General features: G+C 40.3%; 1 protein-coding gene across 1 annotated transcript in view; it reads left to right on the top strand.

The window, feature by feature from the left end:
- PHACTR3 (phosphatase and actin regulator 3) overlaps positions 1-19,143 on the top strand; it is a 169,073-nt gene extending 149,930 nt beyond the window's left edge. The window contains exons 9-13 of the mRNA XM_024195904.1: positions 5,633-5,688; positions 10,297-10,358; positions 11,643-11,783; positions 14,774-14,850; positions 18,668-19,143. Of these exons, the coding sequence (XP_024051672.1) occupies positions 5,633-5,688; positions 10,297-10,358; positions 11,643-11,783; positions 14,774-14,850; positions 18,668-18,683 (352 nt within the window). The 3' untranslated portion in view covers positions 18,684-19,143. The remainder of the gene's footprint in view (positions 1-5,632; positions 5,689-10,296; positions 10,359-11,642; positions 11,784-14,773; positions 14,851-18,667) is intronic.
- Positions 19,144-27,459: the final 8,316 nt, after the last annotated feature.

The following is a 27,459-nucleotide window of genomic DNA, read 5'->3' as shown; positions in this document are numbered from 1 at the left end:
ACCATCACCCAGCAACAGCCCATTATGTAATTGCAAATGTATACATACCATTAAAGCATTTAATGTTTTTAAATAATGTATTTAGTGTATTTTCAAATTACTACAAATTAATTTTTGAATGTATTTCACTGGTTATTTTTTACATTTCCAAATACATGTTACTAGAGTATTGCAACTTTTTTTTTAAATGGAAGGGGCCCCCGAAATTGCTTTGCCCCAGGCCCCCTGAATCCTCTGGGCGGCCCTGTGCCCGGGTCCTGGCCACCGGTCCGGGGGGCTCTGTATTTTAATTTAATTTTAAATGAAGCTTCTTAAACATTTTAAAAACCTTATTTGCTTTACATACAACAATAGTTTAGTTATATATTATAGACTTATAGAGAGAGACCTTCTAAAAAGGTTAAAATGTATTACTGGCACGCAAAACCTTAAATTAAAGTGAATAAATGAAGACTCGGCACATCACTTCTGAAAGGTTGCCGACCCCTGTTCTATTAGGTCACGTTATATCGGGGTAGAGGTGTAATTCAAATACTGACACTAAGATTTCTGTGCATTTACAGTATATGATGGGCCCAGATTGGATGCTCATTCTGGTGGCCAGAAATAGGTAGGTGTCTAAACTTAACTAATCAATGTGAAAATCATATTAATAAGGACAGCAGTTCTTCCATCCTTTACAAATCAATTGAACTCTTAAAATTTGTCTTGTCACCCTTTCAGGGAGAGCTGGCACAGACACTACAGTTAGTCTGGCTAAGTCCACTCGCTGCTCAGTTTCAGCCTCTTTGTAGACTTCGACTTGCTTACCATCTTGTCCTCCAAAATTACAAAGCAAGAGCTCCCAGCTGTGGCCTGAAATCTGCTTTTAGCCTTTAAACTGCTGGAGATGTTAAAGCATACAGAGGATATTAGTGTTTCCTGTAACAAGCCCTCATCTTTGACAACACCTGCTCCCTCTAATAGTGGGTGGGAAAAAAACAAACCCAAATCCCCAAGAGAAGTCATTTCTCCTGCCAAGTTACACTTGACTGCCTTGCACAGAGAGGAGATTCTAGGACAGTAATGCTGCCGTCCTGAGGATCAAGCTGATCTCTTTTCAGGGAGGCTCACAGAGCTCAGGGAAAATGGGAAGGCTTTTTTTTTTTTTTTTTTTTTTTTTTTTAAGGCTGGGGGGAAATCCAAAGAGTGCTATTGAGTTCTCAGCATGGACTACCAAGTAGGGAAGGGATGGCTCCTTGCTTACAGAGCCTGAAGTGGAATTCTCCCCAGCAGAGATGTTAACAGGTTCAAAACACAGACCCAGGGTTGCCAACTTTGGTTGGATAAATGCCTGGAGATTTCATCACATGACAATCTTTAATTCCTGACAACTCCAGGACAATCCTGGATAGTTGGCAGCCCTACAGACAGCTAAAATACACTATTAAAAAAGAAACACTCCTCTGACCAAGGCACATCCTCAGCTCTCTCCTCATCACACTGACAGTGGAGGAGCCTGCAGTTCAGAACCACAGTTGTTCCTTGTTTACTCTTAGTCCCACTGACGTGAAACAAGGCAGAGGGCCTCAGGCAGGGGCAGCCTACCAAGAGGAGGCCGCAGCAGGGTGAAAGATGGCTGCAACCCCTCCTTTGGAGAAATGGGGTGCTGCTGGCTAGGTTGAGGGCCTGGTCAGTGTGGCTGAAAGATTGGCTGATTTGGTAAGGGCCTACAGAGCACCCAGGGGAAACTTCTGTGGGTCCCCCTGGACAGGGCAGGCTGTGCTTACACAGCTGAGGTGAATGTAGCCCTCAGTATTGAGAAAGCAACTGCAGTTTCTTGGCACTAGGAATGGCTAAGTCCTGTGCAGAAGGCCCAGAACATATGCAAAGTCAGGAAGTTCTCAGCTCACCCCCAGCTTCCTGTTTCAAAGCAGAAAAGTCCCCTCCTCAGGAGACCTAGTGAAACATTTCAGTAGAGAGAAAAGGGAGCAAGCCCCAGTACTCACAGATACAGACTGCTCCAGAGCAGCTTGCAACAAGCATCAGGAAGCAGTTCAGCCCTTTGAGAACCTCTCAGCCAGAAAAGCCTGCCTGCCTTTCTCTCTCTCTCTCTCTCTTCAATCTCTCCACCTTTCTGAAGAGGGCTTCTAGAGTTAGAGATGCCCTCTTCTCCCTGACTGGGCTACACGCAGCTGCCTTCTCTCCTTTCCAATCAGAACAAAGGGAGGGAAGCAGCTGGACCCATTAACCTTTGCTGGCTGCCTGCCCTTCTCCCATGTGTGTGAGTGCAGCTCTAGTGAAAGAGGCCTTTACATTCCACTATATGTTCAGAAACCACGGAAGTGCTCACATACCACAGTGATGGAGGACAAATAAAGACAAATATCCCACCTGAGCAGTATATATAACAACTGCATGGAATTACACCAGGGTACTCAAACATCAACAATGTTAACATCTCTGACGATGTTATCATAAGGGTCTGGATATATGTTTTTTTCTTAAAGCCCCAGCTTCTGGAATCATGTCATTTCATGAGACTTTCATCTTGTGTTTTAAGAACAAGTGAGTTTCTGGCACTCATGGCTGTGGAGAGAAGCTTGCAAATTTGGTCCAAGTGCACCCTAAAGGCTCAAAACCAAGAAGGCAAATAAAAATATTTTTTAAAAGTCATATTTTTAAGCCAATTTCATGATTTTTTGGGGGGGGGAGGAGGGCTGACTCTTGATTGCTGAATATTTGAGGTTGTCAATACTGTAAAAAAGGGCTTATTAGCTGCCTGCCTGGTCGTGTTCATGTGTATTTACCATGTGCAGTTTCTGTAATTACATATGCAGATATGGTGTGTGTGCACATAGCTGTGAAAATCTGGTCCTGCATCATGTGATAGTGAATTTAGGCACAAGTGCTTTGAAGAAAACTGGTTTCAATTGTCTGATTGTCAATGGAGACTTGACTCTGTCACCAACACATTTTTTTTTCCAGTGAGAGATTTACAGGTTTTATTTGTGGGTGCAAAAAAAGGGAGGGTGGCTTTTAAAAAGTCCGGGATTACCATAACACACAAATATACAAATCATCAATATTCATAAGCACTCAGAACACTGCTTTAATTGCTTTGATATTCTTGGTTAGATTTTTAATCCTCTAGTTTAAAGGTCCTTCAGAATCTAATGTACAGTTCCTAGGAGAATCTATAAACATCACATGGACGTGGTGTAATTAAAAATGGTTTGATAGAGAGGCATGTGAACAGCAGGCCTGGTGGCCCTTTGATTTACAGATAAAGTCACAGAGTAAGTCACTCTTCCCTGATCCGGATTGTGAAGAGCATGTTAATCTCTCTGAAACAAAACATCCTCAGGGAATTTTATCAGTGCTAAGACATACAGTGATGGGATGGGGGTGGGGGGGGTGAGGAGGGACAATAGGAATTAAAACAGAGGTGGGCAAACTATGGCCTGCGGGCCACATCTGGCCCACAGGACATTCCTGCCCGGCCCCCGAGCTCCTGGCCCGGGAGGCTAGCCCCGGCCCTTCCCCCACTGTTCCCCCTCCCCCGCAGCCTCAGCTCGCTCGCTCCGCCACCGGCGCAATGCTCTGGGCGGCGGGGCTGTGAGCTCCTGGGGCAGCACCGCTGCAGAGCCCGGCCTGACCCGGTCTCTGCCCTGCGTGGTGGCGTGGCCCGGCTCCAGCCAGGCGGCGCGACTATAGTGCCGCCAGCTACCAGTGCTCCAGGCAGTGCGGTAAGGGGGCACGGAGCAGTGGGGGTTGGATAGAGGGCAGGGGCATTCGGGGTGGTGGTCAGGGGGCGGGGGTGTGGCTAGGGGTCGGGGCGGTCAGGGGGGGAAACAGGGGGGTTGAATGGGGGCAGGAGTCCCAGGGGGGCAGTCAGGAAGGAGGGGGGGTTGGATGGGGCGGCAGGGGGCAGTCAGGGGCAGGGGTTCCAGGGGCAGTCAGGGGACAGGGAGAAGGGGTGTTTGGATGGGGCAGGAGTCCTGGGGGGGGCAGATAGGAGGTGGGGGCTGGGCCACGACTCCCTCCCCTAACCGGCCCTCCATACAATTTACAAAACCCAGTGCAGCCCTCAGGCCAAAAAATTTGCCCACCCCTGAATTAAAAACATGTGGCCACATTCTCAACTGGTGCATTTCTGCATAGCTCCATTCACTTCAGTAGGATTAGGCTGAGGTATAGGACCTGCTCCATTAAGTCTAAGGAGAAATCAAAGACACCCACAAAAAATCCTTGGGAATAGAAGGAAGAATGGCTGGAGTTGGGTACAGGGGTTGTTACTGAAGCACTAAAGCTCATGGGGCCATATCTTGCTACCATTTACATTGGTGTAAATCAGGAGTAGCTAAACCGTGCTCGGTGGAGTTACTCCACATTTACACCAGTGATACTGAGCGTAGATTTGGCCCTGTCAGTGGTTTTAGGGGAATTAATAAACAAAAAGGAAAGGAGGCGCGTTCATGAAGGCTGCCAGGGTTCATTTTGTGCTTGAATCCTGATGCTGCCAGGCAAATCCAAGGAACTGATTTCAGTAGTGAATTTGATCAGGAGACAAATGCTGGGGGGAAACCTAGCATCAGAGACGTTAACTCATCATTTTAGTGTCTGTTCTCTTTTGTGTTCGACACAGTGCAACGGTATAAGATCGTTTTAGAATTCTGCCCTTTATTTACCGTGATACTAGAATCACTCTCATGGTGCCTGCGAGTCTCCGTGTTAGCCCGTTGCTGGCAATCACGCTGGCTTTGGAACCTCCAGACTCCTACAGTGTAACATCTATTTCAGGCAGGAAGCGAGGATCCTTAATATTGCCAGAAATCAGTAGAAACCCTTTTATCTCTCTGTTGGCTGGATTATTGTTCGAAAGCTAGCAAATGCAGTAACTATAAGTGCTTGTGTGTGGTTGTTCAATTACCCTGAGATTCTCTGCAGATATTAGCAGCATCTCTTGGGGAAGTCTCATTTGGTATGCAAGATAAAATCGCTCTGGCACTGATCATATGATTTGAAGACTCAATCCTGAGGCAGCACTACTGAAAGGGGAGGTGAAGCTGCAGAAGACACTCACTCGGTTCAGACAGCAGGAAGCTGTGAGCAGCACATGAATTTTATTCACCAGGCACTAGTAAAGCTAGTGGACTGCTCTGTCAGATCTGTAACCAGGAAACCACCCTGCATAGAGAGGCTTTATTCCTAGCAAGGCGATGTTCTTTCAGGATGTATCGTTGTTGATGCTAGAAAAGAGGCACCCATTGCTACATGAGCGGAGGCAGTAATTGCTGCAGAAGATTTCCAAGAACCCCATTTGATTCTCAGGGTAAATGCCTCCTCAAGAATGAATGTAACTGTAGTGGGGCACTATTTTCAGCTGACTTTGTTTGGAAAATAGGATGAAAAGAATGTATACGTCAGGGAAGGATTACACTGATAGCAGAGCAAACTAGAGGAAAACTTCCACCTGCACTGCTGGCATTTGGGAAGAATAAAAGAACTAAATATCCAGCTTTCAGGATTCCCTTCCTTCACTGACCGGAGATGATTTTCTGAGGAAAACCCCAACACCTGCACCTAGCCCAGTACAGACTTTGGCAAGAACAGACATGGTACAAAATGTGATTTTGGTGTTTTTCCGCAGGCGCCTGAGCCAAAGACCTGCTGTCGAGGAGCTCGAAAGAAGGAATATACTTAAACGTGAGTACTTTAAAACAATAATAGCATTGCGTATGTTTGTTTTGAAACTACTGAATACACTTCTCCGAGCCATTTCTCCGCTGTAGACAAGTTCATGCCCTCCCTTTGGGAATGGATTTGTAACCAATGGAATTTTCACTGGGGTGTGTTCTGGTGTCTAATATGTGTACTTGTCTGAAGGCATACCACTTAATGCAGAAAAAAGGAATACAAATGTAAATTTTCAAATAATTCCTGCTGTTATGGCTGCATGAGGAAGGAAGCATGGTCTTGGTGTGAGTCAGTTTAGCAATCACCTCGATTATCATTTTACAAAGAGTCAGGGCACACTGTCAATTAAAATCCATCAATGCCAAAGTGAAGCACATAAGCATCCTTGCAGAACAGTGACTTTCCTAGCAAGTAAATTGCATCAGATCCATTCCTGACCTTTCTAATTTAAACAGAAACTGAATTAAAGACAGGAAAAGGCAAATTGAGACAGTTCAAGGGTATCAAACTCCTTGCCTGTTACTATTGTCTGAGCTGCTGGAGACATTTGCTGAACTTCCTTTAGATGGCCGGGGAATCCCCAAAATGATGAGAACAGGGGAATCCTGAAAATTGTTTCTGTTGTCACATGGGGTATCTGGATGGAAAAGGTGGAGTTCCACTGCTTTAAGGAAAAGTATCATACATTCTGCTCTATTCATGGTGTATCTTAGCACCAAAAATGTAAAAGACTTTATTATGTGAAAAATAACCAATTACTTGTTCAAACAAGCTTGAACAACTTAATGGAATACGTGTTTGCATTCTATGAAAGCAATGCTGTCTTTGGCTTTTAAATCAGATCTAATCATTTCGAGGGTTGTATTTCACTAGTACACAAAATTGCCTAAATAATTTGCCTACTTTAATCATAATTTCATGTCACAAGATGAGCCTGATGTTCTAATCTGACCATTTGTTCAGGTGTTTGACAGATTCATTTTCTTGCTTAAACTGAAGAAGGAAGTCCCTGTGAACATGGGGGACATTAGTTTTCCAGAATGGTTTAGATTTAGGAAGGGTCTTCTTTACAAAGTTAAATTGTGCATCCCAATTTTTCTCCTGAAGGAGAAAACTAGAACTGTATAGGCAAATTATACTAAGAAAGAGGAAAACAGCAGCATGACCACAAAGATTACAGTGTCACCTTAATTTGTGAGTATTTGGATTGCATGCTGCTTTTTCTTTCTTATCAGTTTATACAAGAGGGCCTGATGCTGCTCTCATTGAAGTCAATAGGATTTGGAGACAGAGGGAACTGAAGGGGACTCCTTGGTCATCTTCGGTTGGTTCAGTTATTCAAGTACATCAAACCATTTACTTTGTAAATAGTTCTTGTGACATGTAAACTAATAACCCACTCAATGCATACACAGATTTATTTACACATATTCAAAAATACAAATAACACAACACAAATTCTTGTGACCTGTAAACATATTAACCCACTTTAACCTCAACCCCTAGCTCTCAAAAGGAAAATTAATTGATCTAAAAATGTCTGTATCAGTTGAGGCCAGATTTGCAAAAGAGTGGAACACTCTGCATCTCCCATTGAAAACCTGCTCCCTTCATTCTCTGGTCTAAATCAGAGCTGAGCTCCTCTGAGAATCTGGTCCTTCATGTTTGTTACTTTCTGATGTACGCTGGCTACATCCTTAATCTAGGTTAAACTGACCAGCTTTAATATATAAAAAAACCCACATTGTGTTACATTCATATAATGAGCTTACAGAGGGAGCTAAAGCAGAACAGAAGATGAAGCAGAATTAAAGATATGTCCTGAATGCCAGCTAAACATACTGGGTTAGATTTACCATGCATAAATCTAGAGCAACTCTGTCAGCTTCAGCGCAGTTACTCTGGGTTTGCACGGGGTACACTTGGATCAGAAGCTGCACAATTCTACTTACTTTACCTTTTTCATTACATAAAAGTGTCAGCTACATTGCAAAGAACCCAGGTCATCACTGGGCCAGCAGGCACATTAGAACGTGTGACAAAGAAGGGTAAATAATTTGACTGCAGCTGTTGAAAAGTCAGTGTTCAAGTTAGTGACAGAGATACTGACACTGTTCCCAATGACTTTAATGAGAGCATGATTGGATCTGATCTTGCCAAACCATGATTATGTTAGTACTCCCACTGAAATCAGTGCGACCTCATGATTTGTAAGTGCTATTATGATGTTACTTTTTTAAAGTATTCAGGAGATGAAGAGAAATAATTTTGTTTACTCTCCCTCATGGAGGCAACTCTTGGATAAGAGAGGTACTTAAAAAACCCCAACACTTATAATCTTATTGATTTTATTCATTCCTATAGCTTTAAGTATGGAAGAACACTGCTTGTTCAGTACAGGGCATGACTGCCACAGTAACTGTGTGTTCAAACCTAAAAATCAGTCCCAGGAATTCAGATGGGTTTTCTATTATATTCTGAGAGCAAGCCATTGATATTCATATTCAAACAGGCAGCTTCTCTTACATCGGATTGTACAATCCCTGCTTCATTCTTAACACTGGTGATTGCTTCCATGTCATGCACAGTTTAGAATTCCCTGCATAACTCATACAGAGCAAGGGTGTGAGTTACACTGCTGCATGTGACACTGTGTAATGGGACTATTACTCCATTGAGATGTGTAGTGTTACACATCTCAATGGAGTAATAGTCCCATTACAGCCATTTACTAATGAATGAATCCAAATTCAGCAATGTGAGGTTGCTGTGAAAACCTCTCTAGTTCTTCTCTGTACTAATGTTTGCATTCTGTAATATCCCTGCTGACACTTCCTTCCATCAGATAGGTAAAGTTTACCAAGATCTTGCATATGCTTCCTGATGAATTGCTTTTTCTACTTCCACAATTGTTAAGCAAAACAAGTTTAATTTACCTAAATCTAGATGTGCCATTATCGATACAGACCATGATGGGTGCTTAGCATTTCAAAACGACAAAAAACACTCTTCAGACCGGATAGGCATATTCGTGTTTCCATCTTAGAAAACCATCCAGTGCCCATGTAGAATGCATCATGTCTATATTCTGATGGACATTTAAATTGATGGAGAACAGCTTTTTTTTTTTTTAAGTGAAAATACAACCATAAGGTCTAGTTAAAAAGGGGTTAATAAATATTGAACTAGGCATGCTAGGTACTTCCTAGGGGCATCTTGCCATTACATAGCATGTTCAATTTTTTTAAAGCTATATTTCCCCATTTTTTCATATTTCCTCCTCAGATACTGCAGACAATTGCCATCTAAATCTTTGGTCATCTCACTGACACTTCTGAAACACTGCCATATCATCAGTCTCATGTACTCTACTTCAAAGTCATATACACCACCACTATAGTGTACTGTGTGATTTTAGGTTCTCTGATTTACATTTTCTGTTTACTTAGTTGCAGATATGTTGCTACAATACTTCTTTAAATAGATTCATGTATCTGTATTTCAATGTAATCTAAAGAATACAGAAAAAGGGGAGGGGCAAGAAAAGGCTCATTTCCAAAAATAGCCTTTTAAGACACAATAGTTTAACTCTGACAACATTTAACAGAATATGGCTTTTGCTTAACTGAGAGACTATTATAACACTGTTATCTATAGCAGTGGTTTTCAACCTGTGGTCCACGGACCCCTGGGGGCTGCAGACTATGTGTAAGATTTCCAAAGGGGTCTGCATCTCCATACAAATTTTTTTAGCAAATGAAAAAAGGTTGAAATCCACTGCTCTCTAGGCTCACTGAATGGTTAAACATCTTTTCCCTAGGTCTCTAGCATTTAGGTCATGGACTTGAGTCTAAATTTAGTAACAGATTGCACTAGAAATAGAAAATCCATTAAGTAGTCTCCTAAGGCAAAGACTATATTTCACACAATGGTACAGGACTCGAGTCTATTTTTAGATCCAGTGTGTAGGCGTTATCACGGCTTGAATGTTAAGAGACCACACAAAAGCAAACTGGATTAGGTTAGAACAGAATATCACAGAAGAAAACCTGTGAGTATAAAGAGGCTCTAATACAATTGGCATATCTTGAGTAGTAGAGGGAAAGGGATAGTGTGTAAGTCAAGGATGAATAGCGTAGCAACGTGACCAACTAAATATGAAGCCTGAGAGCATAAGCTCACGAGGTACATGCTGTCCCTGAAGTACGTACAGGAAAATGTTTCAGCATCTTAATGCAAGTGTGACAGGACTCTAACAAAGACATGGCATAACAAACAATCATTCAAAATTTTAAAGGTATTGCTTTTCCCTCTAAAAGTTTATCTAGCTGAAGAATTGGACTGGCTGCTTTATGTTTATTAAAGCTCATTGTAACTGGAGGTTATGTCACAGGAAAAGCTGACATTGGCATACGTGCTTCTGTGTCCTCATTGAAAGGTAGCTGTATATTCTGGCAATGCACCAAGCAGGCATAGTAAGGACTGAGCTAGCAATTCAGAAGGACTAAGGAACAGCACCACGCTTCTCCATATTGTAACTTTTATTGCCTGGATGTATTGGAAACAGCTGATCTTCCTACATGAGGAAAGTCATCTCTTTTTTTATATTTTCTGCAGAAAGAAATGATCAAACAGAGCAGGAAGAAAGAAGGGAAATCAAGCAGAGGCTGACGAGAAAGGTAACATCTTGAAATGTTTTCAGTGACATTTAAAAAGCTGAGTGCAAACTAATAACAAAGAGCCCAGAGTAAAAACAGTATCTAAATGTTTTAAATCATTTTAAAGACAAACAGCCGTGGTGGTCACCATTCAAAAGTCAACATGTATATACAATGATATATGAAAGTAGTGTTTAATAACTAGAATAGAAAATAACTACAATATCTCAGATAATTATCCACAAATGTTGGCTCTTAAAATGGCGCTCACTGTATTTGAGAGGCTAATGGAAAATTTACAAAAGAACCTAAAATCAGCTAATTTGAGATCATTTGCCTCATACTGCAGATTTTGCAACTATATTGCTAGGAAAGCAGTTCCTTTCCACTGTTCGTAGCAGTGAGAATCCCAGAGTAAGCTGCCTCCTTGCTGAGCAGCAGGTGCGTTCCTGCCTGAAATTTCTGTTTGCAGACCTTTTCATTTGAAGGTCTATCAGATTCTAGGCCTGATCCTGTCATTGTTCTGTTTGCAGAAGTCCCCACGGGAGTCAGTGGTAACACAGTGCAATATTCAAAGGCACATTGTGATGACAGTTTGCTAAGCCTTGGGTCTGTAGTTCTTACACTGGGCCTAATCCTGAAGCCCTTATTCAGACAAAGTTATGGGAATTTTGCAAGATTGAGCCCTACATTGTAATTCATTGTGGTTACTTGAAATATATTGCAACTTCAGCTTTATAAAGCTGTGTGTGACAAGATGTTCCATTATAAAGCCACTGTACAATAGCCCTCAGCTCCATTTACCCCATTATTACTGTTTAACAATAATACTCAAAAGCGTTTCAGTAGCTCCTTGAGATAAAGGCACATGGAGAGCGAAGTCTAGTTAATAGAAAAATGCCTTTGTAGAAAGACTAAAGATAGCACAGTATTAAAATTAATTATTTTCCTTTACAAAAACTATCCTAATGTTTCTAATCATAGATAAGTTTCACTCACTGACTGTAGGACAGATTCTGAACCCAGTTATAACACTGTGAATCTGGAATGATGGCGTTACCCATGTAAATCAGATCAGAATCTGGCTCTATATCTCAGTGTTCCTGTGCATTTAAGACGAATTAATCAATTTCAAATCTTTTCAGTTTAAATAGATGTATATTTTATATACATAAATAGACAATACACAAAATGAAGACGGGGAATAAAAATGCATGTGATTCCATTTTTGTGCTGTTGACTGTATGTCTCAATTTTACTTCCTATTCATATTGATATACTTCTTTACAAAACTTATTAATACAGCTCAATCAGAGACCTACAGTCGATGAACTAAGAGACAGAAAAATTTTAATTCGATTCAGCGATTATGTAGAGGTGGCAAAAGCACAGGACTACGACAGACGAGCAGACAAACCCTGGACAAGACTATCAGCAGCTGATAAGGTACAGACATACTTACAAATATAATTAAGACTACTGTCTTTTTGTTTGCTTTGCTTGTAAGCAGTACCTCAGGTCATGTAAACAGTGGTATTACTAAACAAGTCTCGATATTCTAAGGAAATACATCTTGGAATGAGTGTTTGCTCTTGGTAAAAGTGACACTCAATACTCCCCATGAGCCAAATTTTGTACTCTGAAGTTACACCTCTACCCCGATAGAACGCGACCCGATAGAACACGAATTCGGATATAACGTGTAAAGCAGCGCTCCGGGGGGGGGAGGGGCTGCGCACTCCGGTAGATCAAAGCAAGTTCGATATAACACGGTTTCACCTATAACACGGTAAGATTTTTTGGCTCCCGAGGACAGCGTTAAATCGGGGTAGAGGTGTACTTACACACACACACACACTTTCTCTCTCTCTCAATGAGGTACTAATAGCTGATGCAGATTTAAGTACTTTAAATGTTCCTGCATTTTCAACATACAGAAGCCACACTGACCACGGGATGTAAAACATGCCTTTTAATAGTGAAAAGGCTTTTTTTTAAAAAAAAACAAAACAACAAATAGTTATTAGAAAAAGTATGGAGTGCAGTATACTACACGATCTATCATAGATCTTTGCCACCCATTACTGTAGTGTCTGAGAAATCTAGGCCCAAACTTTACCCCAAAGTTACTCAGTACAAAATCTTTGTTACAAACAGGTACACATCACTACTTTATTCTCTACTGATGAACTCCCAAGGAAAGCACTTTTCCACTAGCCATGAGAGTGGCCAATCTAGAGTACACACATTTTCACTTTATTACATGCTTACCATATATTTGATTTTTTGGGGCGTGTTGCTGTGGCCCTGTTGGTCCCAGGATATGAGAGAAAAGGTGGGTGCAGTAATATCTTTTATTGGTTCAACTTCTGTTGGTGGAAGGGACAAACTTTTGAGCTTCACAGAGCTTGTCATTTCCACCAACAGAAGTTGGGCCAATAAAAGATATTACCTCACTCACCTTGTTTCTCTCATATATTTGATTTACAGTATTAAATGATCCTAGACTTCATACTTAAGTGGCTGGGTAGTAGGGTGACCAGATGTCCCGATTTTATAGGGACAGTCCCGATATTCGGGACTTTTTCTTATATGGGCACCTATTACCCTCCACACTCTGTCCCGATTTTTCATACTTGCTTGTCCGGTCACCCTACTGGGTAGTAAGGAAATGGCTTACAATGAATCAGGCTACAATGGTTGCTGAATAAGCAGTTTTAAAGTTTTGGCTAAGGAGGTTGGGAGAACAACTGGGGATGTTGAGCTAATTATTGGACTAGATTGCTCACTGCTTGATCCTGGGCTATGGAAATCAGACATGTCTTTCTCACTCCCACATGTGCTGAAGAGTTTCCCAACAAGAAGGTAGAAAATATATGAATAGTGTAATAAATGGCTTTAGAGAACTCTAACATTTAGGATTTATTTTTAATTTGCCATCTTTGTCTTAGCTGCCTTCCCGAATTCATTTAAAAGTGCTTATAGGGAGTATTATGTTGAACGGTATTATGTGATAATCAATGCTGTAAAGCAGAAGTTTTATTGGTAGTTTGGGATAATCAACATTCAGGTCTAGGTATTTGAGTCGTATAGATTTGAGGCTGAAGGGATCTCATATCAGTGTGTAGCGTTTTTAAAGTGGGAGCAGTGCCCAAGGCTGTTGTGTTTTGTTGTGTTTTTGCTAAAGACACTTATCAAAATATATATGACATATTTGGTTTCTAACAGAACTCCCACTCATTGGGTTACAGCCCCTGCAATTATTCTACAAGGTATTATCTGAAATTGGAACTGAGAGTCAGATAAAAATTTAAGCCAGATTTCACCCTTAGATGTGTACTGCAGCCCATTGAATCCAAGAGTGGATTTTGTGTCAGTCGTTAGGCCAAACTGAATCATGGTGTAAATGGTGCATCTCCATAGAAATCAGTAATGTTGCACCCGCTCACCCTAGTTCTTAATCTAGTGTGAAACATGAGAGTCATTGTCCGACCCTTTCAAGGAACCCTTTGTCCTGTCCTGTGAGCTATTAATTTTAAAGTAAGCATGCAATTAAAGTTTTAGCTCTCTCATTCACTTGACAAACTTACATTCACATCTCAGGGGCTGAAAAAAATCCATTTATTGGTTGGCAAAAATTATATTACTTTCCCCCACATTTTTATTTCTTCCAATAAACCACATCTCTGATCTGACACATGCCTGTGTGTTAAAGCTTCACAAGTTTAGGTAGCTAAATTACATAGTAGTAGTATGTATGAATTTACAAAAGCACTCCAGTCTGATCCAGGCCATTAACAGTAGTCATTTGGGGAAAGGGAACAAATCGATTTACAGCTGTTTTGGATTTTATGGTGTGTAATGTACCAAGACGGAAATTTCCCCCCTCATATATGATTGCGCAACACCACACATGTAAATGACTATAACATCTGGTCCATTATTTGCATATTGTAACAATGCAGTCTGATTTTTATTTTGAAATGGGTCAGTACTGAAACTCTCCACATTTCAACTGTCCAGTTGCTGGCTGAGGAACCTCTGCTTCTGCTCACTAATTTAACCAGAGTGTCATTAAGTGTTGGGGAGTGAGCATTATGATTTTATGTTCCTCTAAGGACTGCTTCTATAAACGGGTCTTAGGATCAGCTGGTCAGTGATGACTGATGATGTGGCGTAATCCTTTGCAATAATGGTTTTGATGATAGTATTTATGTCAATGTCTTTAAAAGACAGTGACCAGTATGCATGGAGAGAAGCTGAATATTGGCTCTCCTCAGTATTGGCTGGCCACATGCCCTTTGGTTGTAGCCTACCACACTCTTTACATGGAATTTGCTGTTTTGATTATTTTTAAGGGCTCTTATTTGCTATTAAAAAAATGTTTACAAATCCAAAATGATTTTTTTAACCTTGCCTTCATTTTCAATTCCTAGGCAGCAATTCGTAAAGAGCTAAATGAATACAAAAGTAATGAAATGGAGGTACATGCATCAAGCAAGCATTTGACAAGGTCGGTCATCCAGATATTTGTTCATTTTCCTTTACCTGCAGTATCAATTCTTTTGAGTCCTGAATCTGCAGAATATATTGTTCCTGCATGTCTCTAAAATCTGCAGAAAAAGCTTTACCGGGGAAAAAAAAATAAAAGCGCTTCTGCTTCATCTCAGAGTATATTTGCTGTTAGAGTATCATCTGTTGACAAGCAACTCCCTCCCCAAACCCCCAACCCTCAAAATACATTGTTTGTACCTGTGATTTAAAAGGCCATCACTGGAGAAGGAACACAGGATGTACTGTACAGAGAACATGACATGTGATTTAACACAGCTGAATAGGCAAAGTATTTACGTTTGCAGTCTCATCATTCAGCTGTAACACCAATGCTGAACAATAAGACAAAGTGTTTGTACTATAGTACATAATAGAAGGCCTGTACTGATTATACAGGGGGGAGGGCGGCGAGCCCCGGCTCTCCCCTCGGCGGCCAGAGCGCAGGGCGGCGAAAGGGCAGGGCGGCAGCCGGGGGGGGAGGGCGGCCAGAGCGCTGGGGGGAGGGCGGCGAGCCCGGCCGTGGCCCCGCTCTCCCCGGCGGCCGGAGCGCTGCGCCGCCCCCCTCCAGGTGCCGCCCCAAGCACAAGCTTGGTGGGCTGGTGCCTGGAGCCGGCCCTGGTCAGCAGCATAAAACACACCATCACAATAACCCTGAATTGGCAACCCTGTGTCAACTCAGCAGAGAAGCCAAGGATCAGATAATATGGGTATAGACCCCAAATTCCTGTGTCACTTCTAGAGAGGGTAGAAGCTGAATGGTGAGGCAGTGAGCCAATGCCTGTAAGCACATATACTCTGCTGACACTCCTCCCTCGCCAGCACTGTTAATCTAGCACCATTCACAATTATCACATGGAAATTTAAATGCATGTGCAGATCTCTATCAATTAGAAAGTAAAAATTAAAAGACAAGGCACTTGCTGATAGGTGGTACTGAAATCTACTCCACATCATCTGGTTAAAAACAGAGGGGAGTTACAGGTAAGGAAAGTGGCAAGAGAGGTAGTGGACCAGTAGGTGAGAAGGAAGAGGCAGAACGTTACCTTTGTTACTGCAAAGATGATATTGGAGGAAAGTCACTTTAATGAATAGCAACAGTAATGGCCAAATTCTGCCCTTTGATTTCTATTAGCATCTCATGGGCTCTCAAATGGGACACATCTGAGGGATGAAACTGACCCAAAGTTTTATATTAACCATTAGATAATTCCAGACTGCATATACAGAGCTGGGAATTTGTCACAGTTCTTGTGACATTACAGAACCTGAGCTTCAGCCATGTGGTTTATGTCACTGGCTTCTGGCAAAATAATAGCTACAGTAATGGGAAGGCTGTAGCTTAGGTCTGGCAGCAAAGGATAGTTTATTTAATTGAAGCTTCTTGAGGAGTTTAATTAGGCAGATTAAAATGAGACATTTTGAAATGTGGCCAGGACACCAGGGTTAAATACTCCTAACCACTTTCAGCTAGTGCCATCGTACCGTGTTTAGGACTTTATTTTTACATCTCATCCAAGAGAAGAACTGTCCAATGCCTCAGGGTATTTCTTCTGTACGGATTCAGAAGAAAGAGTGCCACCTCGTATATCAACAATACCTCTACTGCCAGTACCTGGTTGTTTGGGTATTTTTTTAAAAGGTGCACATCAAAATACCAACTCAGTGTTGCTTATTTTGTGAAAGCCGACAGGATCACAGCATATCATGGTATATTATTAGCAACAAACAAAATTATGGCCCATATCTTTAAAAAAATTCATGCACAATTGTGTTTGCGTGCTCAAATAATTATACATGCAAATGATTTTTCAGACAGCTAACTGATGACATGTGCATGCAGTTACTGTGTCTGGCCATGCAATCATGGCAGATGCACACACAATGTGCACATATTTTCAAACACACACACACACACACACACTTTTCTGAAAATGTAGGCTATCGACAGAGGGATCAGCCTGAGCATTATTCTAGCTTGTTCACATTTTGAGGAAGCGTATGCCATTAGTGTAGGAGTTAAAACAGCAAACAGGTGTGGTAAAACAATCACGTATAACATCCATTAGATACTTTTGAGGTACACAAGTCAAAGGGTATCAGAACATATGAAGATATATAATTTCACTACCACACCTCCTAAAAAGGCATTAATAAAAAGGTTTTGAATAACCTCCTCATGATAGATTTTAAAATAATTCTATGCATTTTACCAATATTGCTTGCTGTGGAATTACTGTCACCATCACATCCCCTTGCTATGTATATTCAGGTATATGGCATTTACCAATTATGATTTGAACAGTAATTGTTAAACCTGGAAGATTATGTGTCTACCAGCATAATTTTCATATGTAATGGGTAGGCCCAAAATGATATTCTAATTAATTCATAATCATGCTGAAAACATCAAGTCTGATACTGTAAACTGCTTGTTAGATCATTAAAATCCTTTTAAAGATGCCACTTCAGTTCTACAACCACAATAATGTACTACAAACATGCTGGAATGAGTCAGGTGTTTTGCTACTATGGTCATGTCAAAATTGCATTCTGCCCATCTATTATTAGTATTTAGATAATGGTAGAAGCCAGACTCTGGCAGGTACTTTGCAAAGACACGGCTCACAGCCTCAAAGGTATTTAGGTGGCTAACTCCTATTTAAATCAATCAGTGAGATGCCTAAATATCTTTGAAGATCTGCACCACAGTCATTGTTTCGGAGGGTGCATTCTAAAAAAGGCAGACAAAGAATGAAGTAAAGAGAAGCAATTAACATACAAGCACAGTGGTAAGGGTGAAGATAGGCACATCCTATTAGTTCAATTTTTTTTTTGTTTTCTTTTCAAAGTTAAACCCCTGAAGTATCCCTTTCTTCACAACTCAGCCCCCTAGTCTTTCCCCCACACCAATTCCCAGCCTCACTTCCATCCTCCTTATTGCAAATACATGATGGGGAGATTTGGAAGTGGGAGTCAATGAGGAATGAAAAGAGCATAACAGAACTCAAGGAAGAGAGAATTTGTAGTTGAGGAAGCCCGTATGCAGAGAGGACTTTCGCCAGAGGCACTCAGCCCTGGTCTACACTGGGGGGGGAAGGGCATCGATCTAAGTTACGCAACTTCAGCTACGTGAATAACGTAGCTGAAGTCGACGTGCTTACATTGACTTACTGTGGTGTCTTCACCGCGGTGAGTCGACTGTTGCCGCTCCCCCGTCGACTCTGCCTGCGCCTCTCGCGGCGGTGGAGTACAGAAGTCGATGGGAGAGCACTCGGGGGGTTGATTTATCGTGTCTAGACTAGACGTGATAAATCGATCCCCACTGGATCGATTGCTGCTCGCCGATCCGGCGGGTAGTGTAGACATACCCTCAAACCAAAAGGATAAAATGGTATGAACCCATGGCATATTTTTAGTCATATTGGCCTTATATGTAGAACATGTTGGGGATCTTTCATGAAAAAAGATGCTCTAGAAATGTGATTCAATGGTATTAAACAGAATGGACACATTATTAAATACACCGCTACCTCGATATAATGCGACCCGATATAACACAAATTCGGATATAACACGGTAAAGCAGTGCTCCTGGGGGATCAAAGCAAGTTCAATATAACGTGGTTTCACCTATAATGCAGTAAGGTTTTTTGGCTCCCGAGGACAGCGTTATATCGAGGTAGAGGTGTATTATTTCTTATTGCAATAATATATTTAATGTTAAAAAATGCTGTTATAAAGTGATTTTTAAAATGTCTCTTTTTTATAACCCTCTAGATTTCACAGGCCATAGAGATTTTCTTCTGAGAAGAATTTGTCTTTACTTTCGATACTGCTGCTGAACACACATCAGGGAACGTATAAAGGTCTTTCCCTGAAGTTCAGTTCACGATAACCTGACGTGTGTGTGAGAGAAGGACTGTGCAGGTGAAATCTCTGCAGCTCGTACACACAGGAGCTACCTACCAGAGGACGTACTTCGCTCTTTGATGCCTGAAGAGCGATGGCCTGTGGGGTGGGAGGATCAGCTGAAAACGAATGAAGTAAAGCTACTGGAAGGAACTTACTGCTCTCCTTTAACACTTGTTTTAAACTGTTTTGCAGCATATCTTGGAAAAGGAGATGTTGTGCATGTACAGGCTTTACCATTCCAGGGCCTCTGACATAATGGACATGACGCACTGTCATTCAGTATTATGTTGACAAGACATTTTGAACTAATCACAATTAGTTTGTAAAACACTTACGTTCATGTTATACAAAATGATTTAATGTATTATAATTTCTTTCTTTTTTATATAATGTCTAACGAAAACACAGCTGCAACATTTTTGATTCCTGTTAATTTTGTTCTTTAATTAAATGACTACTTATTGCAGGAAATGAGCGCACTTCTTTTAAATTGCTTTTTTCCCTGGGTGGGATTGAAGGGGAGAGGATTTGTAATTATTATGGGCCAGATTTCCTGCACCACAGAAGTCAGCACACAGTCTGGGAGACCATTGATCAGTGGAATTTAGACAATGGGCTTCCCACCTTGTGGAGAAAAGATATTGGACCAGATGCTTACAACTGGAGTAATTCTACAACAGCTGAGGACCTGGCCCTTTGTAAGAAATGTAGTCCGTCACTACAGTAAAAAATTACTAAGCTTTGGCAAATTTAAACATGACATAGATAAACTGTTAAATACACTTAATTGACTATCAAACTATTGATAGTTGTATTCTTTTTCTAATAAAATGTACGTGAGATTTGATAACTTCCTGATGAGGAAAAAAGATACTTCTACTAATAATTACTAAAAACAAACCTAACAGAAATGATTATGAAAAACTATAAGCAAGATAGGCCACAACGCTTAACAAAATCCAGAAACAATTAGAAGATTTGCCTAAGTAAGGAATACAGGATTTGGCTAAAATTCATAAATATGTAAGTGATAATGTTAACAGTAGGTAATATTGAAGAAAATGTGAGTGATACTTGCATAAGATATTCTGTTTCTTTATATCAGAGGGGTAGCCGTGTTTGTTTTTCTGTTTCTTTAGTGACTGTAATAGAAGTGGCACATATGCATACAAGGCAAAATTTTGTCCATAGATGTTTCATGTTCTACCCTTTGTAAAAGTTTTAAAAAAGAGTAAAAAATTTTGGGTAAGACATGTCAACCTCAAGCCAGCAGAAAGGACCCCAATGAAGACATGAAAACAAATAAGCAAACAGATAAAAGGTAAAGGGAATTATGGATATAGACTCCTGATAAATGACTGCAGGATGGTGTGCAGAATTAATGCATCTAATGGATGGACTAATTGCTTTTGGTTCTCCAGCGATCAGCACTGGAGTGAAATGTCTCATTTAAATACAACGATCTATTGTACTCCCTCCACAATAATAGGAGTTATGAATGTACAGGACATACTGATAATATACTTAGTTGCAGCCATTGCTAGAAGCCATTTGTGGATCTTTGCAGGGCATGTGTCTAAGGCAGGACTAAACACCTGCTGAACAGTTCAGCTTAATGTCTAGCTAGATTTAATTTTGTATAACCTCATAAATATTGGTCACATAGATCTAAGTCTAAGTCCCTGAGTAAACATCATGATTTAATCCAATGATTTGTCTCTTTAATTACCCGATTTTAGAACTTGGTAGCCTCATCATGGAAATCTATATCATGCTAACTGGTATTTTAACATTTTTATTAGAATAATCCAACCACAAGTTCTGATATTTGACGGTCATAATATAATGAATGAAAATTCAGGAGTAATACAGGGAAAGAGTGAAAACATTAACTAAGGAAACACCTCTCAGTAAGAAATACTTTTTCTAATTTGAGAGGGAAAATAGATGAGCCTTGCAGTATAAACAAGCATCGTGGATTGTACACTTTTATTATTATTATTTGTATTATCATAATGCCTCATAGCCCTAGTCAGGGACCATGACTTCATGGTGCTGTACAAACAGCACAAAAAGACAATACCTACCCCTAAACGCTTGCAATCTAGGTACCAGGTTTGGAGTTGAGCAAAACATTTTAGTTCAGCAGTGATTCACCTTCCCACTAAGCCCTCATTAATAAATACTATCTTGAGAAGAAAATGGTTCTGAAAAATATAGTATTATAAGCACAAAAGAATATTAACGATATATTAGTCAGGGCAGCTTTTTTAAAAAAATGCAACTACATGTGTATTATTTTTACAACATACAGATGCAAAGTAAAAAAAAGCATTTGTATTTTATACAATCTTCAAAACCTTGCAAATTCATCAAAGAAAATATTCATTAGTTTCACATATTCTTGAATAAGTCAATTATGCTGGTAAGAAATCTTTGACTCAGATCAGGAGGTCCACCTAGTGGAAATGACAAGCAATCACACATTAGATCTGAGAGAATTTACCAGTTGATTTATGACTTAATCATAACTTCTATAACCAATGGAGATATCAATCAAAATTTGTTAAACTACACTGACACCCATGAACTAAGTTTCAAGATCAATCAGATAACCTGCAAAGAATTTTCAAAAAAAACTGGCTTCTGCATTTTTTTCTTCTTTATTCTACTTAAAGAACTACTGGAAGGATGACATCACAAGAGCTAAGTGAAAGCTGAGTATCTAAAAGGGAAAGGAATTTTTAATTGGACTGTTTAAAGCTCTTTTTTATTAATTCCTAGTTAACTTTAATAACTAACTAATATTTTGGATAAAATAATTCTTTGTGAAATACTTGATATGCTCACCCCTTGACTTAATTCTTTAGCTCACAGTAAACTTCCCTGAGACATCCCCGAATTCCTCTAGCTAAAAGGGAGGACCATACTTGTCATTCCTGATATATTTATGTCAAAACAAAAGCAATTCCCTCCCTCAACTTTTTGTCTTTTTATATACATACTAAAGATGTAAATACCAGCACAAGCCCATTTTTTAATAAATACTCGATTGGTCACCTTTTAAGGACTACTTTGGTCCCCCACAAGGATATATCAGACAAAACAATCTTCCTAAAAGCATTAAACCTGTGCATGTGGTGGGAGAGGCAGAATGATTAGGGACAAGTAAGGGGACAACAGAATTTTTCACTTCGAGGTCACTGGTGAAAATCGAGGCCTGGGTCTTCCATGACTAACAGTTATCGTCTGATCATTGTTTGGTGGCCCATGTGATGAAGAGACTGGGTGGCTTCAGTCCAGTTCCTTTTAGAGAGGTATCCATGTTAACGCCTCTACCACAGTCTAGAACCCTTTCTGACAGACTCAACAAAATAGCCCAGTACTGAATAGGCATGAGAACCAAGGTGCCTTGGCCCTGCAGGTAAGAATTGAAATATATTGTGTTTGTTGGGGAGAGGAACAGAGTGTATGGGAAAACTTACATTGCCAGTGTCCATGATATACATGTTCTGTGGACAAATAAAACATTAAAAACAACAACCCCAAACTCTTGAATAGGTATTTCTAGGCATGGCTGATTGGGGGGCCAAACCACACTCTGAATATCAAGAAAACCAAGATGTATTTTAACACAGTGTAGTTTACTGTGCTCTTCACAACAATCATTTGATTTAACAATTTTGAGAGAGAGACAAGGAGTCAGAAATACACACACAGTGAAATTGTATAAGTAAGACTTCACTCAACAAAGTAAAAAATAGATGAGTCAAATCCTTCATTCCATGTTGAAGTCAGAGATTTGCATGAATAAAGACTGCAGGATTTGAGAACATCTACACAGATAGATGGAACACTTTACACAAATTTTGATGATGAACAATAAAACTATATTTTAAAAGTTAAATTATTTGATGAATAATTGCACAATGTTGCATGTAATCTAATAAAAACCAATGAACAGTCCTAATTGTTTCTGTTGGTCTGTAAAATCCCTACTCTAATCACATGCCTTGCATTTGGCCCAGCATTTGAATCCTGGTGAGAGAATGCCCTGAGTCAAACCGCCACTATCCACTGTTAGCAGAGTGTAACACCACCACCAAGTATATTCAAAGCTCAAAGATTAAATATTACAAGTGAATAGCCATATCTTGTGAAGTGCTGAGCACTCAACTCTCATGAACTTCTGTGGGAGACAACAGCTCAGCACCTTAAAGCAGTGGTTCTCAAACTTGGGCCGCCACTTGTTCAGGGAAAGCCCCTGGCGGGCCGGGCAGGTTTGTTTACCTGCCACGTCCGCAGGTCCGGCTGACTGCGGCTCCCACTGGCTGCGCTTCGCCGCTCCAGGCCAATGGGGGCTGCAGGAAGGGCAGCCAGCACGTCCCTTGGCCCACGCCACTGCCTGGAGCGGCGAACCGCGGTCAGTGGGAGCCGCAATCGGCCGAACCTGCGGACGCAGCAGGTAAACAAACCGGCCTGGCCCGCCAGGGGCTTTCCCTGAACAAGCGGCGGCGGCCCAAGTTTGAGAACCACTGCCTTAAAGGATCAGACCTATAATCAATTTATTCATATATCTACTCAAAATAGAGAAGCAAACATAACACCAAGTAAATAATACAAAATTAGTTGCAGCAAGTGGAAGGCACAGAACCTTAATGAAACTGGTATTTATTGATGTGACCACCAATGCAAAATTAACTGAAACTGAGTGAGTTAACAAATATAAAGAATGGAATCAGTACCAATTTTGGAACAGAAAACAGCTTCACATAAGTGTAACCAAGCACCATAAATCAATAAACACAGTACATGCAGTGAAAGTTCAACAAAACCAGAGTAGAACAATAATACAGAGGTGCAGATTACAGGAAAGGTAATAGTTATTAGGGAATTGTCTGATTAGGATGATCTCAATAATTGTGAATTGGAATAAACAGACCAAATTCTTTGCTAGGGTAACTAAAATTTAGCCAATGGAGTTATGCTAGCAGAAGAAAAGGTTACTCACAGTGTGCGGTAACAGTAGTTCTTCAAAATGTGTCGTCTTATAGGTGCTCCACTGCAGGTGCACATGCGCTTTTGGTAAGATTTTAAGTAGTAGTGCTTGTTCAGTACACACATGAACCCTACACAACTCCATGTGCCACACCAAGGCTATATAGAGCTGCATGGGCAAACCACCCTCAGTTGCTTCTCTACTGCAAAGTTCCATAGCAGAAACTCCAAAGCAGAGGGGAAGGAGGGCGGGTAGTGGAGCATCGCTAGGGACACACATCTTGAAGAACTACAGTTACTGGACAGGGTGAGTAACCTCTCCTTCTTTGAGTATTGTCCCCCGGGTACTCCACTTCAGGTGACTACTGAGCAATACCCTCTAGTGCAGGGGTCCCCAACGCGGTGCCCGTGGGTGCCATGGCGCCCACCGGGGCGTCTAAGTGCGCCCGCGTACTGGCTGGTGGACAAGCATCCGCCGAAATGCCGCCAACAAGCAGCGTCATCCAGAGGCGTCGCTGCCAAAATGCCGCCGATTTTCAGCAGCATTTTGGCGGTGACGCCTCTGGATGACACTGCTTGTCGGCGGCATTTCGGCGGCGACGCCTATTGACATTGCCGCTTGTCGGCGGCATTTCGGCAGATGCTCGTCCGCCAACACGGTCCTCCGTGGCTCGTCGTCTGGCATCCACCAGATGAAAAAGGTTGGGGACCACTGCTCTAGTGGAATGGGACTAGACTTCTGAATAGCGTCCAAAAGGGAAGATAGTATAGTAGAGCCAATCACGGCATCTAAAGCCAAGTCTGAATTACTGTACAATGTTTAGAAAAAGTGCATATGGAGATACAAGTTGCAGCTCTACCGAGCTCAGTTATGAGGACATTCTTAAGAAAGGCTGCTGAAGCAGAAAGAGACCTAGTACTTTAGGAAGAGGTTGGAGATCATTAGAATGATAGCAAAAGATATCCATCCAGAGAGTTTTTGATTGGAAACTGGAGATTCCTTGGACCTGTCAGCAATAGACACAAACAACATGGGAGATTTTCTAAATGGCTTAGTCCTGTCCAGGTAAAAAGCTAATGTCCTCTTGACACTGAGTGTGTGCAATACTCTCTCATCTTTAGTCAGGTGTGGTTTAGGGGGAAAAAAAGGAAGATGTATAGTCTGGTTAATGTGATGTATTTCTATACAAAGGGCAGGCTATCCTGGACAATCTGTTTTAGAAAGCTTTACCAACCATAGATTTACAGAGACTTTGAGTTCAAAATGGCCTAAAATATGCACCAGTTTGCTTAGGCCTTGTGATAATGCCACAAATTTGTAAATGTGAAAAAAAGACACAAAAGTATATTTTTTCTGAAATGTTTAATACACATTTTCAATATGGTTAAAACATATATATATTTTTACAAAACTTTTTTAGTCAATGACAAATTCCAACTGAAAGCTAATATCATAAGTAAATAGGATACAACTTTCAAAAATGCCATTTGATCTCCTTTTCATGTGCTAAAGAATGTATGGTCAAATTCTGTGTCTAGGTATGTACAACACAGCTCCTATTAATTGCTATGGAAGTCCTATGTACACATGCAAATCAAAAACATGACACTTACTTCAGTTTTAATTGCAAATTACTCCTTTTTTCCTATGTCAATAAATAAACCTTTTAAAATGACCCCTTGTTAATAAATATTCCTAATTTATTATGTGAAGATCCTTTTAAAATAGCACTTCTTTAAAAAGCTTTCAGTAAATATGCAATTGTCAAAACTTCCCATTAGTAAAAAGTAATCTTAATATAAACAAACATTTTCAAAATATATGAATTTACGATATTAGAATTTTCTCCCTTCTGACAGAAACAGTGTCTGCAATCCTCTGCGAACATTAAACAGCTCCTCTTCATGCTATGGTAGAACAGTATCACATTTATTATACACTTTAAAACAAACTTTTTAAAAGTATCACAGAATTCAGACAGATATTGCAACATTAGAATGTTCTTTTTTCCTTCTTGTGCTAATATTAACTCTATTAAAACCCAAATGAGGCACTACATAACTAAAAAAGAGACTCATAGACTCATAGACTTTAAGGTCAGAAGGGACCAACATGGTCATCCAGTCTGACCCCCCGCATGATGCAGAGTATAAAGAGTATATACATATATCACTTTTAATGTATTAAAAATTAAGCATTGTTTTAATGATACTATTTATTAGTATTTCAATTTTTGCTTCAAATTACAGTGTACTAGAAATTGCATCTTGAAAGGAACTTTTTAAAAAGTGAATGTGCAGATAATTATGTTCTTTTAGGAAGGCATACAAAAACAAATTGAGACAAAATAACATTATTTACCATTTCTTTAAGAAGCTTCTCTTGAAGCCCTTTCATGTCTTCTTTCATTAGATGCATCTATAAAAATTGACAACATATGTCATATACACACACGTTTTCTTTTCACAATTGACAATACATTTTAATGAAGACAATTATGCCCTCAAATTAAATGTAAAATCAGATTGTACTAATGCTCAGTCTTCCCATTGGTCAAAATAAGGCTGTCCAGAAAACTGGTGGGAAATATTAATCTTTTTAGGGCAGAAGCAACTAAGTACTATGGCATCTACTCCAAATTCTGACATTAGCATCAGCTTGGGTGCCACAAGTATGCAAACAACATGAAATTTTACATCTTCTCTATTGCACTCAGACAACTTTTCCCCTCAGATTGACTGAGACAGGGGTTTAGGGATTGATCCTGCAAGGAGCACGCATTTATGTAACAAAGCACTTAAGCAACTACTTAATTTTAAATACAAATGTAGTTCCACTTCCTTCAATGGGATTACATACATGAGTAAAGATAAGCACATGCTTAAGTGTTTTCAAGATCAGGGCCCTAGATATGATTGAATCTCAAACAATTCTATCTACATATAGCAAAGATGTTGAATAAAGGGAAACATCTAGAGATCCCCCCTTGATTGAGGAAGCATAGCAGCTCTTTGTCAAAGGAGTTAACAACTTAAAGGTAATTCTGGATCTTCCAGATCTTTCATTATTTCGGAGACCTTGTGTGACCTTTGTAGCCACAAGTGACATATTTTCATCTGTTTGTGAGTACCCATTTCTCTCCGATATGGACATTGTCATTTATAATTTTCAGATTATTGTAATGGTCTCTATATAGATTTCAAGATTAGCCCCACTCAGGAGATACACCTAGTGTACAATACAGTGTCCTGTTCACTGAGCAGTGTTGGTTACAAGGAACGTATTACAACAGTACTCCAAAAGACTGCAATTACTTACTGCTCACTCTCTCCCTGGTGAAATTCAAGATATTAATTATATTCCCCAAAGAACTACAAGTTTGGGTGCCTTAAAGGTAGCATTTAAGCTAGAGGTGCTTGATGTTTTTTATTTGTGAGGCAGGAAAAAACTTGAGGAAGAGAGAAAAACTGAGAGGACAGTTACCAAACTGCCTGTTTCCAATTGGTTCTTTCCTGCATAACTGAAACACTGGTAAGTAAAGTGGCAGAATATAATATAAACTATACTGCCTGGCCATGAAATTTGTGCCATGATTATCAAGTTAGATGTTCATCTCTTCTAAAAGGGTAAAGTTAGGCGCTTAATGTTGCACAAGTTA

This window comes from Terrapene carolina, unplaced genomic scaffold (assembly GCF_002925995.2).
Source record: "Terrapene carolina triunguis isolate 2854851 unplaced genomic scaffold, T_m_triunguis-2.0 Scaffold130, whole genome shotgun sequence".
NCBI lineage: Eukaryota > Metazoa > Chordata > Testudines > Emydidae > Terrapene > Terrapene triunguis.
Note: the sequence above shows the minus strand (reverse complement) of the source record. Positions and strands in the feature narration are given on the sequence as shown.